Source organism: Macaca mulatta, chromosome 2, assembly GCF_049350105.2.
Source record: "Macaca mulatta isolate MMU2019108-1 chromosome 2, T2T-MMU8v2.0, whole genome shotgun sequence".
Taxonomy (NCBI): Eukaryota; Metazoa; Chordata; class Mammalia; order Primates; family Cercopithecidae; genus Macaca; species Macaca mulatta.
The window spans coordinates 108,991,724-109,008,510 of NC_133407.1; the positions used below are offsets into that span (position 1 = coordinate 108,991,724).

Genomic DNA, 16,787 nt, shown 5'->3' on the forward strand with positions numbered 1-16,787 from the left:
GGAAAAAGCTGAAGATCAAGAACATGAGAAAGGAAGAGTGGGCAGATGCTAAAGGAAATCAGTGGGCACGGGAAAGATCAGGAAGCAACCAAAAGAGGCTGGAGCTAGCCAGAGGGTCGCAGGGGTCAGAAGAGAGTGGAGGGGCCACTTGCTTTGGTTATCAAAGGGTCTCTTGTGTCTGTCTCCTGTAAGCCTAGTTCTGCTAGTGCACTGGAGTTGGGGCCAAACCTGGTTTCCCAGGTCAGACTCTGCTGGTTCAGTCAGAGGCCAGGAAGTCCCTGACAGGGGAGACCATCAGACTCCTTTGTTCCTATCGTCTGAACAGAATCTGAGGGTTTTGCAGTATATTGTAGAGGTTAACTTTGGTGTAACCTATACCTTATGTTGCCGTGTCTCCATCATAAGCTCCTGATATTGCACATGTCTGGTTTTTGTTGGAAGTCTGCACCTTTCCCCTGTGGTAGTCCCAGACCAAGGGTGATACTTGGTGGTGCCCAGGGTGTCATCTGTCTTCTCAAGTCTAAGAGGAGAACGAAGAGCAGCTCCGATACGACAGGAGCATCACATTGTAATTAGCAGGAAGATGTTACACCGCAGTGCCTCATCTGAGAGCCAGAGTCCTGGGTTAGGGAGTAAACTCTTTTACCCAGGTCTGACTGTATTCTGGCACCGTAGGCCCTCCTCAGGTTTCCGTGGTCCTCTCATCTCACTGAGAGTATCCCTTCTTCATGTGTCTCTCAGCTGTTCTCTTACATTTCTGCCCCTGGCTCTGGCCCCTTCAGCTTCCTTCTCCTTCCCTTTCCTTTCCCTCCTCTCTCCTCCTTTCACCGACAGTTTTGTTTGCACTCATAGTTACCCATCAGTGGATCCATGCCTGTAAGTCAGTGTAATGCGAGCTGCTGTCTGTGGAACATTTAATGCATTTATTGCAGTGAGCCATGATCGTGCCACTGCACTCCAGACTGAGTGACAGAGTGAGATTCTGTCTCAAAAAAAAAAAAAAAAAAAAGATTCAGGAACTAGAGGCTTTATATGCAGTCCAATACAGTAGACACAAGCTGCACATGGCTGTCTTCTTGTGTCCCTTGCTTGCCTTCCAGCCACACTCGTCTTACACAAGAGGTCATGGGGACTCAGAGCGGTTGCCCAGCTGGTGAGTGGGGAAGTGGGTTCGTGCCCAGGGGCACGTAGCCACTGCGTATATGCTTGCCACCACATCCATGGCCTTCACCCTCACTGCGCGTCAGTCAGTCACCATCACAAGGAGCCTGTTGCGGTGCCGACCTCTGGCTCTGCCTGCAGAGATCCCAGTTTTTGAGATCTGCATGTGCAGGGAGAGCATCCTGGGGGATGTGATGAAGTTAGCTGGGAAGTTGGCTGTGGCCTCACCACCAGCCCACTCGACCTTCATGTGGACTTCAGTCCTCTGGCCTCTCTCTGACCTATAGACCTGCACCATCCAACACAGCAGCTACTGGCCACGTGGGGCTCTTGAGCACTTGAAATGTGGCTAGTGTGACTAAGGAACTGCATTTTCCATTTTATTTCATTTTAATTAATTAAAGTTTAAATTTATTTTAGTAGCCACCTGCAGCTCATGGCTACTGTATTGGACTGCATATAAAGCCTCTTGTTCCTAAATCTTTTTTTTTTTTTTGGAGACAAAGTCTCACTCTGTCACTCAGGCTGGAGTGCAGTGTTACGATTATGGCTCACCGCAACCTCTGCCTCACAGGCTCAAGTGATCCCCCAACCTCAGTCCCTTTAGTAGTCCCCTGGCTAATTTTTTTAAAATTAATTTTTGTAGAGATGGAGTCCCACTATGTTGCCCAGATTGGTCTCAAACTCTTGGGCTCAAGTGATCCTCCTGCCTTGGCCTCCCAAAGTGCTGGAATTACAAGTGCGAGCCACAATGCCCAGCCTCTAAATCTTCTTAGCCAGAGTTCACTTATTAATAGGAAATTACTCATGAAGTTTCTTGTTTTTGATACTTTATACGTCACCTAGTCAATATAGTCACATTGTCAAAAAATATATATGGAAGAAGAAAATCACCTATAATTCAATACCAAAAAGAACCTCCAAAAACGTATGCTGTACCTGCATAGACGTTTTTGCCTGGTTGTCATCACAGTGTATGTTTGCTTTTATGCCCTGCTTTTTCCACTTACAGATATATCATATGCCTTTTCCCTCATTGCTCCATAGCCTTCATAACCATCTGCTGCGTAAGATCCTGTTGATTTGATGACTCAAAGCCAACATAACCTTCCTGCCAGTTAAAGTTTAAAGGGGAAGTGAACTCTTACCATGGGAGCTCCCAGACTCTTCCCAGGAGTACTGAGGTTGGCTGGGTGTGGATCCTGTGGCCGGGTTTTCAAGGACCAGATGCATGACAGGGCACGGGCCAGCCTGGGGGTCTGGCAAATCCAACGCCTGGCCAGAGGATGCAGACCCTTCCCTGTGTTCAGGGGCAGGGTGACAGCTGCCTCTCCACGTCAGCAGCAGCCCTGCAGTGGTCACCACTGGTGGCATTTGGATGCCAGCAGGGTCCCAGATGCCCTGTTTTGGGCAGACCATCTCTGTCTCTTGCATGGATCACTGCTGTCACCTCCAGTCTGGTCTCTGGGCACAGCAGTGAGGAGGCCACTCTCCAGCTCAGAGACCTTCAGCTACTTTTTGCCTTTACATTGTAGTCCAGTTCTTTTGCCTGGTGTTTAAGACATTCCTTAAATTAGTTCTAACTTCTTTCCTATCTTCTTTCAAACTAGCCCCCTCCCCCGCTGCCCCACAGCCTCCTGAAGCGCTGAAGCCCCTGTCATTTTCTACCCTTGTACCTTGTCACCCTTACCCTTCATCACCACCCAGGTGAACATCACTCCCCCTTCAGTGTCTTCCGATGCCATCTCCATTGCGGCTCCCCTCATCTTGGGTCCCACATGTACCTTGTTCATTTGCCTGCCCTAGGGTGTTTTCAATTATGATTGGATTGAAACTGTTTGCAGGGATCTCTGTCTCCCCCTAGATGATCGGTTTTGGGAGAATAGGAACAGGGTTTAACTGATCATGATTTTACTCCTTATAACCCTTCAGCACCTTTGGTATAATTCTTAACACAGAATAAATGTTGGAATAAATAAAGGTGACACTTTCCCATTACCTGATATTCATCACTTCACCTCCTCACCTGCCTTGCCTCATCCCTAAGCAACTACTGATCTACTTCCTATCCCTATAGATTTGCCTATTCTGGGTATTTCATATGAATGGAATCATATCATATATGATCTTCTGTGTCTGGCTTTTTTCACTTAGCATGCATTCCAGGTTCATCCACGTTATAGCATGAATCAGTATCTCATACCTTTTTGTGGCTGAATACTATTCCCTTGTATAGATGATGTAGCATATTTTATTGATTCAGCAGTTGATAGATACTTGTTTTTATTTTTGGCTATTATAAATAATGTTGCTATGAACATTCCTAGACAGGTGTTTATGTGAACATATCATTTCTGTTCTCTTGAGTAAATACTAGCAGTGAAATTGCTGGGTCATATGGTAACTATGACCTTTTGAGGACCTGTTTTTCAAAGAAGCTTTACCATTGTACATTCCCACCAGCCATGTATGAGGGTTCCAGTATTTCCACATCCTTGCCAACACTTATGCTTATCTAGTTTTTTTTATTCTAACTATCCTATTTGGTGTGAAGTTGGATCTCATTGTTGTTTTGATTTGCATTTTCCTGATGATTAATGATGTTGAGCATCTTTTCATACATTTATTGGCCATTTGTATGTCTTATGTGGAAAAATGTCTTCTCAATTCCCTGCTCATTTTTACTTGGATTGTCTTTTTATTATTGAGTCTTAATAGTTCTTTATATGTTTTACGTATCAATCTCCTGTCAGATATAGGATTTGCAAAAATTTTCTTTCATTCTGTGGACTGTCATTTCATTTTCTTGATGGTATTGTTTACAGCACAAAGGTTTTAAATCTTTGATACAGTATAATTTATCTACTTTTTTTTTTTCTTTATTTGCCTGTGTTTTTAGTGCTTTTTGTAGGAAAACATTGGCTGATCCAAGGTCACGAAGATTCATGTCCATGTTTTCTTCTAAAAGTTTTAAAGAGATTTAACTAATAAGAAAAAAGTCTCACTTGTCCATACATTTGCCATTTCTGCTCCTCCTCATCCCTTTGTTTAGATTCCGGTTTTTTCATCTGGTACCATTTTTCCTTCTGCTTGAAGGACTTCTCTTAACATTTTTTCTTTGTCACGTGCTGATCTGGTGATGAATTCTTTAAACTTTTGTATATCTGAATTTATCTTTCTTTCACTTTTTTTATTTTGAAATATGTATTTTTTTGCTGGATATAGAATTCTAGCTTGATACTTTTTGAGTTCCTTAAAGTTTTTTTTGTTTTTGTTTTTACTATTTTCTCACTTATTTTGTTTTTAATGAGAAATCTGATATCTCTATTCTCTGTATGTAACATGTTTTTCCCTCTTCTGACTGCTTTTAAGATTTTGTCATTGATTTGGAGAAATTTGATTATGATATCCCTTGATATACTTTTAATGTTTCTTGTGCTTAGGGGTTTGTTGAGCTTCTTGGATCTGCGGGTTTGTAGTCTTCATCAAATCCGTTTCTTTACATTTCTCCCCTTCCACTAGGGACTCCAATTACTCCAGTCTTAGGCACCCTGAAGTTGTCCCACAGCTCACTTAATGCCCATTTCATTATTTAAAAAATTCTTTTCCTCTCATTTAATTTTGGACATTTTCTATTGCTGTACCTTTAAATTCACTAATGTTTTCTCTTGCAGGGTGTAATCTGCCATTAATCCCATCCAATGTATTCTCTTTTCTAAAAATTTTAAAAAGTTTTTTGTTATTTATTTATTATTTATTTATTTATTATGCTTTAAGTTCTGGGGTACATGTGCACAATGTGCAGATTTGTTACATATGTATACATGAGCCATATTGGTTTGCTGCACCCATCAACTCATCATTTACATTAGGTATTTCTCCTAATGTTATCCCTCCCCCAGTCCCCCACCCCCCTCATAGGCCCCAGTGTATGATGTCCCCTCCCTGTGTCCACGTGTTCTCATTGTTCAACTCCCACTTATGAGTGAGAACATACGGTGTTTGGTTTTCTGTCCTTGTGATAGTTTGCTGAGAATGATGGTTTCCAGCTTCATCCATGTCCCTACAAAGGACATGAACTCATCCTTTTTTATGGCTGCATAGTATTATGTGGTGTATATGTGCCACATTTTCTTTATCCAGTCTATTATTGATGGACATTTGGGTTGGTTCCAAGTCTTTGCTATTGTGAATAGTGCTGCAGTAAACATACGTGTGCATGAGTCTTTATAGCAGTGTGATTTATAATCTTTTGGGTATATACCCAATAATGGGATTGCTGGGTCAAATGGTATTTCTAGTTCTAGGAATCGCCACGCTGTCTTCCACAATGGTTGAACTAATTTACACTCCACCAACAGTGTAAAAGCATTCCTATTTCTCATATCCTGTCCAGCGTCTGTTGTTTCCTGACTTTTTAATGATCGCCTTTCTAACTGGCGTGAGATGGTATCTCGTTGTGGTTTTGATTTGCATTTCTCTAATGACCAGTGATAATGAACATTTTTTCATTTGCCTGTTGGCTGCATAAATGTCTTCTTTTGAGAAGTGTCTGTTCATATCCTTTGCCCACTTTTTAATGGTTTTTTTTTCTTGTAAATTTGTTTAAGTTCTTCATAGATTCTGGATATTAGTCTTTTGTCAGATGGATAGATTGCAAAAATTTTCTCCCATTCTGTAGGTTGTCTGTTCACTGTGCTGATAGTTTCTTTTGCTGTGCAGAAACCCTTTAGTTTAATTAGATCCCATTTGTCTATTTTGGTTTTCGTTACCATTGCTTCTGGTGTTCTAGTCATGAAGTCTTTGCCTGTGCCTGTGTCTTGAATGGTATTGCCTAGATTTTCTTCTAGGGTTTTTATGGTTTTAGGTCTTACATTTAAGTCTTTAATCCATCTTGAGTTAATTTTTGTATAAGGTGTTAAGGTATCCAGTTTCAGCTTTCTAGATATGGCTAGCCAGTTTTCCCAGCACCATTTATTAAGTAGGGAATCCTTTCCCCATTGCTTGTTTTTGTCAGGTTTGTCAAAGATCAGATGTCTATTTATTTTTTTTAGGATGGAGTCTCGCCCTCATTGTGCAGGCTGGAGTGTAATGGCGTGATCTTGGCTCAATGCAACCTCCATCTCCTGGGTTCAAGCGATTCTCCTTCCTCAGCCTCCCAAGTAGCTGGGATTACAGGCGTGCACCACCACACTCAGCTAATTTTTGTATTTTTAGTAGAGACAGGGTTTTGCCACACTGGCCAGGCTGGTCTCAAACTCCTGACCTCAGGTGATCCACCCACCTCGGCCTCCCAAAGTGCTGGGATTACAGGTGTGAGCCACTGCACCCGGCCTGTTATTTATTTATTTTGAGACAGAGTCTTGCTCTGTTGCCCAGGCTAGAGTGCAATGGTGTGATCTCGGCTCACTGCAACCTCTGCCTCCCAGGTTCCAGCGATTTTCATGCTTCAGCCTCCTAAGGAGCTGGGATTGCAGGCATGAGCCACCATGCCTGGCTAATTTTTGTATTTTTAGTAGAGATGGGGTTTTATCGTGTTGGCCAGGCTGATCTCCAACTCCTGGCCTCAAGTGATACGCCTTCCTTGGCCTCCCTAAGTGCTGGCATTACAGGTGGGAGCCACCATGCCCGGCCAGCTAGTGTATTCTTTATCTCAGACATTTTGGTTTTCATCTCTAGCAGCTCAGTTTGAGCCTTTTTAATATTTTCCATGTTGCTACTTAACATTTCCAACATATTGAATATGGAAACAATAGCTTTTAATGTCCTTCTCTGCTAATTCTAATATCTGTGTCTGATTGGGGTTGATTTCCATAGATTGATTATTCTTTTCCCTATGGGTTGTGCTTTCCTGCCTCTTTTCATGCCTGGGAATATTTGATTGGCTACCAGACATTGTAAACTTTACCTTATTGAATCTTGGATATTTTGTATTCTTTAAATCTTCGGAGCATTGTTCTGAGATGCAGTTAAATTATTTGGGAACAGTGATCCTTTCCAGTCTTGCTTTTATGATTTATTAGATGAATTCAGAGCAGAGCTCAGTCTAGGGCTCTATTATTCCTCATTTTCAGGGCTGTTGGGAATAGGCACTGTTTCTAGCTTTTGTGGGTGCCAGGCACTGTTCTTGCTAATCCTGCAGATATCTGTCCTCTGACTCTGGTTAGTTTCCTCACAGGCAAGAGCTGATCGGTGCTCTGCTGAATACTTAAAGGAGATCCTCTGCACAGCTCTGGGTTGTCTCTCTGTGCAGTATTCTCATCTCTGATCCAGACGGTAATAGCCTGGAATAGGGGGAATAGAAAACTAACTATAAGACAAAGAAAGACTTTGGAGTGGCACGTGAGAAGAGAATTGGAGCATGAGGCAGCACTGCTCAGATCATGGTCCTTGGCCAGCACCGGCAAAGGCCGAGAAAGAGACGAGAACGTTTAGAGACCTTCCTAAGAGTTTGACAGAGTGGCTTTGTGTCAGTTGAATTGGATAATAACTACATTTGGGGCTTGGATTTTATGTTTCATTTTTCTATATTATTGTATTTTACAAGATAATAAGTCTGACAGATGGAAATTAAAAACAAAAGCCTCCCATACCTAGCCCTTTGCCACAGATAAACTGAGAAGGAAGGAGTGATGTAGGGGATTTGGATGAGGAGGGGGAGAGGGTGGTGGTTGTGATTTTTAGCTCTGGTGGGTGTCATTTGAGGAAACGGAAGGTCAGGTAGGGATGCTGGCAACAGTCACACCAGATACCTGGTATGAGGTGCACTGGGCTGTGTTCCCCACTGTGATCCCACTTTTATCCTCACCAGAGAACCTGAAGCGTTTCGGTGGCAGCCAGGGTCTCGTTTCAGGGAAAGGGCAAAGGCAAGGTTGGACCCCAAGCCTGAGTACTTTTCCACAGCAGAAAGTGCTTGCCCGTTTCTGCTGTGCTCCTTGGCTGACTGAGACTGGGCAAGCCTGCACAATCAAGGCTGGATCTTTCCTTCACTTGAGCCAAACCAAACTGATTTGTTTTTAGCAATGTCTTTTAAGAGTTAACCTATTCTGGGACTGGGTGTGGCGGCCTATGCCTGTAATCCTAGCACTTTGGGAGGCTGAGGCAGCCGGATCACCTGAGGTCAGGAATTTGAGACCAACCTGGCCAAAGTGGTGAAATCCCATCTCTACTAAAAATACAAAAATTACCTGAGTGTGATGATGCATGCCTGTAGTCCCAGCTACTCAGGAGGATGAGGCAGGAAGATGGCTTGAGTCCAGAAGGCAGAGTTTGCTGGAGCCAAGATTGCACCACTGCACTCCAGTCTGAGCTACACAGCAAGACCCTGTCTCAAAAAAAAAAACCAAAAAACCTATTCTAGAAAAGCTGTTTGAAGAAGTAGATTGGGTAGAATTTTGTGTGATGATGCAGATATTCTAAAGCTACCCTAGTCACAAGTGGCCATTAAGTACTCAAGATACACTTGTTCAAGCCCTGGTGCTAAATTTGTAATGTTATCTTAATTGATTTAAATTTACATGTAAATGACCATATGTGGCTGGTAGCCACCATGGACAGTACAGGTAGAAGTCACTAACTGGGACAGTACGACCAAAACAATCCAAGTGACTGCTAATGTTTGCTTTCTTTTCTCCGGAACTCTTCTCATTGTTGGGAAAGCCTTGCGTTTTTACTTCTCAGGGAGATATTTTGGAACTGAAATTTGTGGTGGAGTCTTACCGCCAAGGACCAATTATGTTTCTAGAATAGGTTATAGCTCATTTCCGTTTTATAGGAAGGAAGAATGGTGAGTATTATTGCAAGTTTTAGTTTTGTCAGGTTAAATGGCTGACCTCTTTTTATGATGTCCCCAACTCTTGTTTTCTTTGTTAAACTACACCAGCTTTATCAGATGCCTTTTTCTCTTTTCAACTGAAGATGGCCTGAAGGCAAATATAAAATACTCGTTCACAGCCTGCATGGTGGCTCACGCCTGTAATCCCAGCACTGTGGGAGGCCGAGGCAGGTGGATAGCCTGAGCCCCTGAGTTCGAGACCAGCTTGGGCAACATGGTGAAACCCCGTCTCTACTAAAAATACACACAAAAAATTAGCCAGGCATGGTGGCATCCGCATGTGTTCCCAGCTACTTGAGGCTAAGGTGGGAGGACTGCTCTAGCCCAGAAGGAGATTGCACCACTGCACTCCAGCCTGGGTGACAGAATAAGACCCTGTCTCAAAAATAATAATACTAATAATTCACTACATCTGTGGAAAGTGTCTTTTTGGAGTGGATTCTCTGTGAATCTGCACATTGATCAGTCTTTTTTTTTTTTTTGAGACAAGTTGTCACTCTGTCACCCAGGCTTGAGTGCAATGGTGTGATCTCAGCTCACTGCAACCTCTGCCACCCGGGTTCAAGCGATTCACCTGCCTCAGCCTCCTGAGTAGCTGGGATTACAGGCTCATGCCACCACACCTGGCTAATTTTTGTATTTTTAGTAGAGACAGGGTTTCACCATGTTGGCCAAGCTGGTGTCGAACTCCTGACCTCAAGCGACCCGCCTGCCTCAGCCTCCCAAAGTGCTGGGATTATAGGCATGAGCCACCATGCCCAGCCTATTAGTCAATATTTTATACATGGCTGATGTAAATAAAATAAAGAGCACTTCTGACTACTGTATTCTAAAACTGTAAAAATGGTCTATTGATTATATATTTAGTGTGACTATCATCAGCTATTTCCTAGTGGAGGGAATTCCCCTGCTGGAAGCAGGACGATTCTGAAACTAGAATTGTAAAGATGTAGCACTGACACTCCCACCGCAGCATTATGTTTGATGCTGATTATCCAGGGATGGTTTAGGTCTTCACATTTTTGACCAAGATGAACAGCATCAAATGGAAGTGCCAGTTCAGAGACAAGCCTGAGGCATAGCCTGACTCGGTGGTTCTCAACGTGTGGTCCCTGGACTGGCACCATCAGCATCACTAGAGAAGTTAACTAGAAATGCAGAGTCTCGGGCCCGTTCCCACACTTACTAAGTCAGCAATCTGTGTTTTAACTAACCCACCTGGTGGTTCTGAAGCATGCTAAAGATTTGAGAATCACCTCAGTTTTTGGTGTTTATCCCTTGGCTATTCCATTTTGTCCTCTGTCCTTATTAGCTCCACCATAGCCACAGCGGCTCCCTGGTGTTACATCTCTACGTATGAGCCGCCATAGCAAGTCAGTGAGGACAGTGAAATTTGCCTCCCTAAGGGAGCAGAGGGACGTTTAATTGGGAATGCCAGGAAATCCGTCTTCTTCCCTGGAAGGACTGAGCGTTTATACTGCCCCTCCGCAAATCCCGATGTTGAAACTCTAATCCCAACATTACGGTATTTGGAGGTGGAGTCTTTGGGTAGTGATTAAGTCATGAGGGTGGAGACTTCATGAATGGGATTAGTGTCCTTATGAGAAGAGCTCAGAGATTTAGTTAGTTCCCTTTCCGCCATGTGAGAACATAGCAAGAAGACAGCCATCTGTAAATCAGGAACTGGATCCTCACTAAGAACCTGACCCTACTAGCACCCTGATGTTGGACTTCCAACCTCCAGAGCTGGGAGAAATAAATGTCTATTGTTTAAGCTACTCAGTTTATGGTATTTTGTTCTAACAGCCTAAAACGACTGACATTCCCCTTAGTCTGAGAGATACTCCTTTTGGAATAGACAACAAGAGAGACAGTATAGAGTGGTGGAAAGAGTGTTGACTTGCACGAGAGAGACTTGGGTTCAAATCTCAACTCTTCTATTTAATTTTTAGCTACATAGGTAAATTTAACCTCTTTAGCTTTTGTTTCTCCATCATTAAAAAAAAAGCATCAGTAACTTGACCATAATGCAACAAGTGAATTTCTTTTTTCTCTTTTCTTTTCTTTTTTTTTTTTTTTTTTGAGACGGAGTCTCGCTCTGTTGCCAGGCTGGAGTGCAGTGGTGCAGTCTCGGCTCACTGCAACCCCTGCCTCCCGGGTTCAAGCGATTCTCCTGCCTCAGCTTCCCGAGTAGCTGGGATTAGAGGCGCACACCACCACACCCAGCTAATTTTTGTATTTTTTTTTTTGAGATGGAGTCTCGCTCTGTCACCCGGGCTGGAGTGCAGTGGCCGGATCTCAGCTCACTGCAAGCTCCGCCTCCCGGGTTCACGCCATTCTCCTGCCTCAGCCTCCCGAGTAGCTGGGACTACAGGCGCCCGCCACCTCGCCCGGCTAGCTTTTTGTATTTTTTAGTAGAGACGGGGTTTCACCGTGTTAGCCAGGATGGTCTCGATCTCCTGACCTTGTGATCCGCCCGTCTCAGCCTCCCAAAGTGCTGGGATTACAGGCTTGAAGTAGAGACGGGGTTTCACCATGTTGGCCAGGACAGTCTCGGCCTCCTGACCTCGTGATCCGCCCACCTCAGCCTCCCAAAGTGCTGAGATTACAGGCTTGAGCTACCACGCCCGGCCAACAAGTGAGTTTCAGCTGCCCAAACATCAGGGCACATTATTGCAAGATTAATGAAATGACTCAAGCAGGCCGCCAGGGCTGGCTGGCTTGGGGAAAGTTGTGCTGCTTCAGTCTGTCCTTGTCCTGGCTGTGGTTTAGCACCACCTAGTGGCGGTTGGGTGCTCTAGCTTAAATATCAATAAGGAGGATTCTGGAGCCTGCTCTTGATTGGAACTTTCAGGACAGTGGCAGTGATTCCAGGAATTTTCAGGTCAGTTGGCATCTGTTCCATTGGCCAGATCTAGGGTGATTCAGCCTGGAGAATACCTTTTCTGCCTCCCTGCTTCTCAGCACCAGGTTGCTTGCTTTTCCTACCTGGCCTCAGCCTCCTCTCAGCAACCCCCTTTCTCCAAAGATACAAACTTTAGCCCGTGTCCAAGTGGAAGGTTACCTGTCAAGTTACATCCAAATGCCTGTCATCACAAGGAGTTTTTACAGAATTGTTGATGACACTTAAGTGAGACATGAGGCAAGCAAAGGGCCCAGTACCTAGAAAGTGCTTGAATGAAAACTCCCTTTTCCGGCCAGATGTGGTAACTCACACCTGTAGTCTCAACGCTTTGGGAGGCCAAGATGGGAGGATTCCTGAGGCCAGGAGTTCGAGGCTTCAGTGAGCTATGATTGCACCGCTGCACTCCAGCCTGGGCAACACAACAAGACCCTCTCTCAAAAAAAAAAAAAAAAAAGAAAGTCCTGTCCTGTTTCGTGGCAGAAGAGAGAAACTGGATTCTGCGTATAGGTGTGCATCCAACAAGCATTAAATACTGCTAGATGGCCTCATGGTGCAGTGGAACAAGCACAGCTACCTGGGTAAGCCTCAATTTCCTCACTTATGAAATGAAAATGATAATGTGTAACTCATAAGTATCATATTTTTACTCCAGAAAGTTAGGCGTAATCTTTGGGTGTGATTTCAAGTGATTCCCCAAAATAATCAATTCCTGTATCCTTGCGCTGCTCCTTGACATTGACATGTGATGTGTTTGATTTCTGCCTCACTCTTTACTGAACCCTTCCCATGCTCACTGGAGTAGGTGATGGCTTTGAGTAGGAAATGACTTCGTGAGTTTCTTCCGTAAAAGGCATGTGGCAGTACAGGGCCAGAAGGTGCGGTGATGCAATAACCTATGCGTCAAAGTTTTCAAGCATTTAAAAATATATGTGTAAGCCCTAAACATAGTACTTAGACCACAGAAGACATTCAGTAGATGTTAGGCTTTTCTCCCACTCAGAATACAAACAAATATATTTTGATGCACTGTCCAGTTTCTAAATTCAGTTGGTCTTTCAAAACTGAAGTGAAAAATGAAGTGTGACTTCTTCAGGGCAAACTAAGCCCCACCCTCTTAGGTCAGTGGGGGAGTCTCAGTTTTTAAAAATTTGGAATAAAGGAAAATCCGACGTAGTCCCCCAGGCCCCTGTACTGGCCTCCTATGTCTGGACATGGGAATTTGCAGCTGTGGGAGCTGGCAGCAAGAGGACTTATCTAGCCAGCTGGGCAGTTTTTTAAACGATAATCAGAGCAACACCTGCTCATTGGTAAATGTTTGGGAAAGTGTAGTGAAGTATATAGAAACAAACAACTAGGAAATAAACCATCCCCTCCACCATGCAGATTCTTTTTTTTTTTTTTTGGGAGACTGAGTTTTGCTCATGTTGCCCAGGCTGGGGTGCAATGGCTTGATCTCAGCTCACCGCAGCCTCCACCTCTTGGGTTCATGTGATTCTCCTGCCTCAGCCTCCTGAGTAGCTGGGACTACAGGCATGCCCCACCATGCCTGGCTGATTTTGTATTTTTAGTAGAGATGGAGTTTCACCACGTTGGTCAGGCTGGTCTTGAACTCCCGATCTCAGGTGATCCGCCCGCCTTGGCCTCCCAAAGTGCTGGGATTACAGGCGTGAGCCACCGTGCCCAGCCTTACCGTGCAGATTCTAAATATGTCCACTCAGAGGCGCTGCCACTCATGGGCAGATTTCCTTTCCATTCTTTTTTCTTTGAATTTCTTCTTTATATAGTTGAGATATACAATTTTTAAATCTTGCTTTTTTACTTTTCACATTATAACATAAGGGTTTTCTTTTTTTTTTTCTTTTTTTTTTTTTTTGAGGCAGAGTCTCGCTCTGTCGCCCAGGCTGGAGTGCAGTGGCGCGATCTTGGCTCACTGCAAGCTCCGCCTCCCGGGTTCCCACCATTCTCCTGCCTCAGCCTCCCGAGTAGCTGGGACTACAGGCGCCGCCACCACGCCCGGCTAATTTTTTTTTGTATTTTTAGTGGAGACGGGGTTTCATTGTGTTAGCCAGGATGGTCTCGATCTCCTGACCTCGTGATCCGCCCGTCTCGGCCTCCCAAAGTGCTGGGATTACAGGCTTGAGCCACCGCGCCCTGCCAAGGGTTTTCTTTTAAAATTAAAAGTATTGTTTTTCATATTATACATATTTCTAGAAAAATTTAATCTAGAAATGTATGAAGTAAAGTGAAATTTCTCTCTAATACGATCTGTCACTGTACCTAATACTAGAAAGAAAATTTAAAATATTAAAGTATATGGAGTAGAAAGTGATGTTTCTCTGTTATACTTCTACCAGTGTTAACCACTGTTTGGTTTTTTCCCCTTTTGATTATCAATGGTATCTGCAAATTACTGAAATGGAATTGTACTATAAATACACTTGTCAAGTTTGCTTTTTTCACTTATTAATATATTTTCAGTATGGGTGCAGTAGTTCATACCTGTAATCCCAGAACTTTGGAGGGCCGAGATGGACTGATCACTTGAGCCCAGGAGTTGTTGACCAGCCTTAGACAACATGGAGAAACCCTGTCTCTACAAAAAATGCAAAAATTAGGCAGTTGTGGTGGTGCACACCTGTAGTCCTATCTACTCAGGAGGCTGAGGTAGGAAGATTCCTTGAGCCTGGGAGGCTGAGGCTGCAGATTGCGCCCCTGCACTCCAGCCTGGGTGACAGAGTCAGGCTGCATCTCAAAAAAACCCCAAACATATATATGCTATCCTTCTGTAGTATAAGCATTTTCCAACATCACTACAACACGATTTAAATGACATTTTAAATAGCTATGTAACATTTCATCATGTATATGTACTCTGGTTTATGTAACCGTTCCTCTAGGGCTGCCAGTTTGGATCTAAGTAAATATTTATTCACTTTTTAAAATTCTTTCCCAAAACTGTCTCAGATAACCTCACTGAGTCAGAGATAAACATTTTAAAGTTTCCCTTCCAGGGAGAGTTTATCATCTTACACTCTCAGCAGTAGCTTATGAAAATATGCAGTGACAACAATCACAAACTCTTAAAAAATCTTTGTTTGATCTCATGGGTGAAAAAGCTCCTGTTTAATTTGTTTCTTAACACTAGAAGGTTCAGTGCTTCTGCATGTTCAGTGATCTTCCTCTGTGATTTTGGGAATAGAGGTGATCTTCGCCCTATTACACAAAACATTGATTTCCAGCTCAGATTCCTTAGAACTTGCTAACCCCATTCCTGGAACCAGAGTGCTGTTTGCTGTGTTCTCCATACACTGGATCAGAAGCCCAAGCTCTGAAGTCCTGCGCCGTTTTCCTGGCGGCCTCCTCGCTCCCTCTAGGGACCCCGTCTGCAACTGCAGCCCCACCTCCTTTCCTCTCATCAGAAATGAGTTTACCCTGCCGGAGTTCCGAGAAGGAAGCAGTGAGACTGGGGAGCTCCACAAATAAAGATTTGGACTTTGTTTGTGATCAGACAGTGTGTGAATAGTTTTGCTTTCTGGTTGAGCAGCTCCTCTTAGGTGGGCTGTCTTTCCCCGCACCGCCCCCACCGACGAAGTCTCATTCTGTCATACAGGCTAGAGTGCAATGGCACAATCTTAGCTCACTGCAGCCTCTGCCTTCCAGGTTGAAGCGATTCTCCTACCTCAGCCTCCCAAGTAGCTAGGATTATAGGCGCACGCCACCATACCAAGCTAATTTTTGTATTCTTAGTGGAGATGGGGTTTTGCCATTTAGGCCAGGCTGGTCTCGAACTCATGACCTCAAGGGGTCCACCTGCCTCAGCCTCCCAGAGTGCTGGGATCACAGGCGTGAGCCACTGCGCCCATCCAGGTGGGCTGTTTGTGTCCTCGTCACCTTGTTCCTGGGGAGGGACGGAGGGCAGCAGATCAGCTGTCACCTGGGTAGGTGTCCGATGTGGGAAAAACATAGGAAAGATACTCTAGTTAGTTCTCATTTTCTTTTCTAAAACTTCGAGTTCTCTGGAGTCCCTTTATAGAGAGGAAAGTTTAAGTAAAATAACAAATTAATGTCCATGGCTGTCAAGGGGGTTCTGCTGATGAACCCTGAGATCATCCAGCTGTAGGTAGACATTCTCGGTACCCCAGTTTAGAGAGTCAGAAAATACTGCGAAAGTTCAAGGGTGGGGACCTTCTAGAAGAGAGGGCAACAGTAACTTTGAGGGGAGGACAGGCGAGCAGCTTTGGAGACCTAAAGAGTTGCGGCCTTCTGTGTAAGTCCTATTGCCCCTTCCACACAGCCCCACCCACATTCCCCTACTCCATTAAACTGCGTTTCAGGTTATAAAAATAATGCATAATTATTGCAGGAAAAAGCAGTAATTGAAAATCACCTATTTCTTACACTCAAAGATAATGACTTAAAATTTGGTGTACGTCTTATGTGTATGAGTGTACACATAATTCTGCCATCATATGTGTAAATGTGTTCATAACTGTAACCCACACACTTGTATACTTCCTTTAAAATATTTTAAGTATTTTTCCCTGTCAATAAATCTTTTTTGGAAAACAATCTTTTTATGGCTGCATAATATTCCAACATGTGGATGGGTCATCATTTAATAGGAGTTGGACATTTGATGCTCATTTTTAGCAACTTATTATAAATAAAGCTGAGATGATGATTTCCCTAGGATAAATTCCTGAAATAGAATTTTTGGGGAGAAAATATCTGAACTTTCTAAATTCCACTGACTTTTAATACCAAATTTCTCTCCTAAGAGCTTGTTTCAGCTTCTGCTATCCCTTGCAGAGTGTGAACAAGTATCTGTCTGTCTGTGTCATTACTAACACTGGGGTTATCATTCTTTCTAAGCTTTGCTAGTCCCAT

General features: G+C 43.8%; 1 protein-coding gene across 4 annotated transcripts in view; it reads left to right on the top strand.

Annotated features, from left to right (window-relative positions):
* The window catches only part of LIMD1 (LIM domain containing 1), a 130,502-nt gene that overhangs the window by 92,317 nt on the left and 21,398 nt on the right, over positions 1–16,787 (top strand). The window contains exon 1 of one of the 4 annotated variants that reach the window (XM_015131154.3): positions 12,197–12,478. The exons of the other annotated variants lie outside the window; for them this stretch is intronic. Within the exon in view, the coding sequence (XP_014986640.1) occupies positions 12,448–12,478 (31 nt within the window). The 5' untranslated portion in view covers positions 12,197–12,447. Of the gene's footprint in view, positions 1–12,196; positions 12,479–16,787 lie in introns of those variants that run through there. 4 annotated transcript variants of the gene reach the window in all.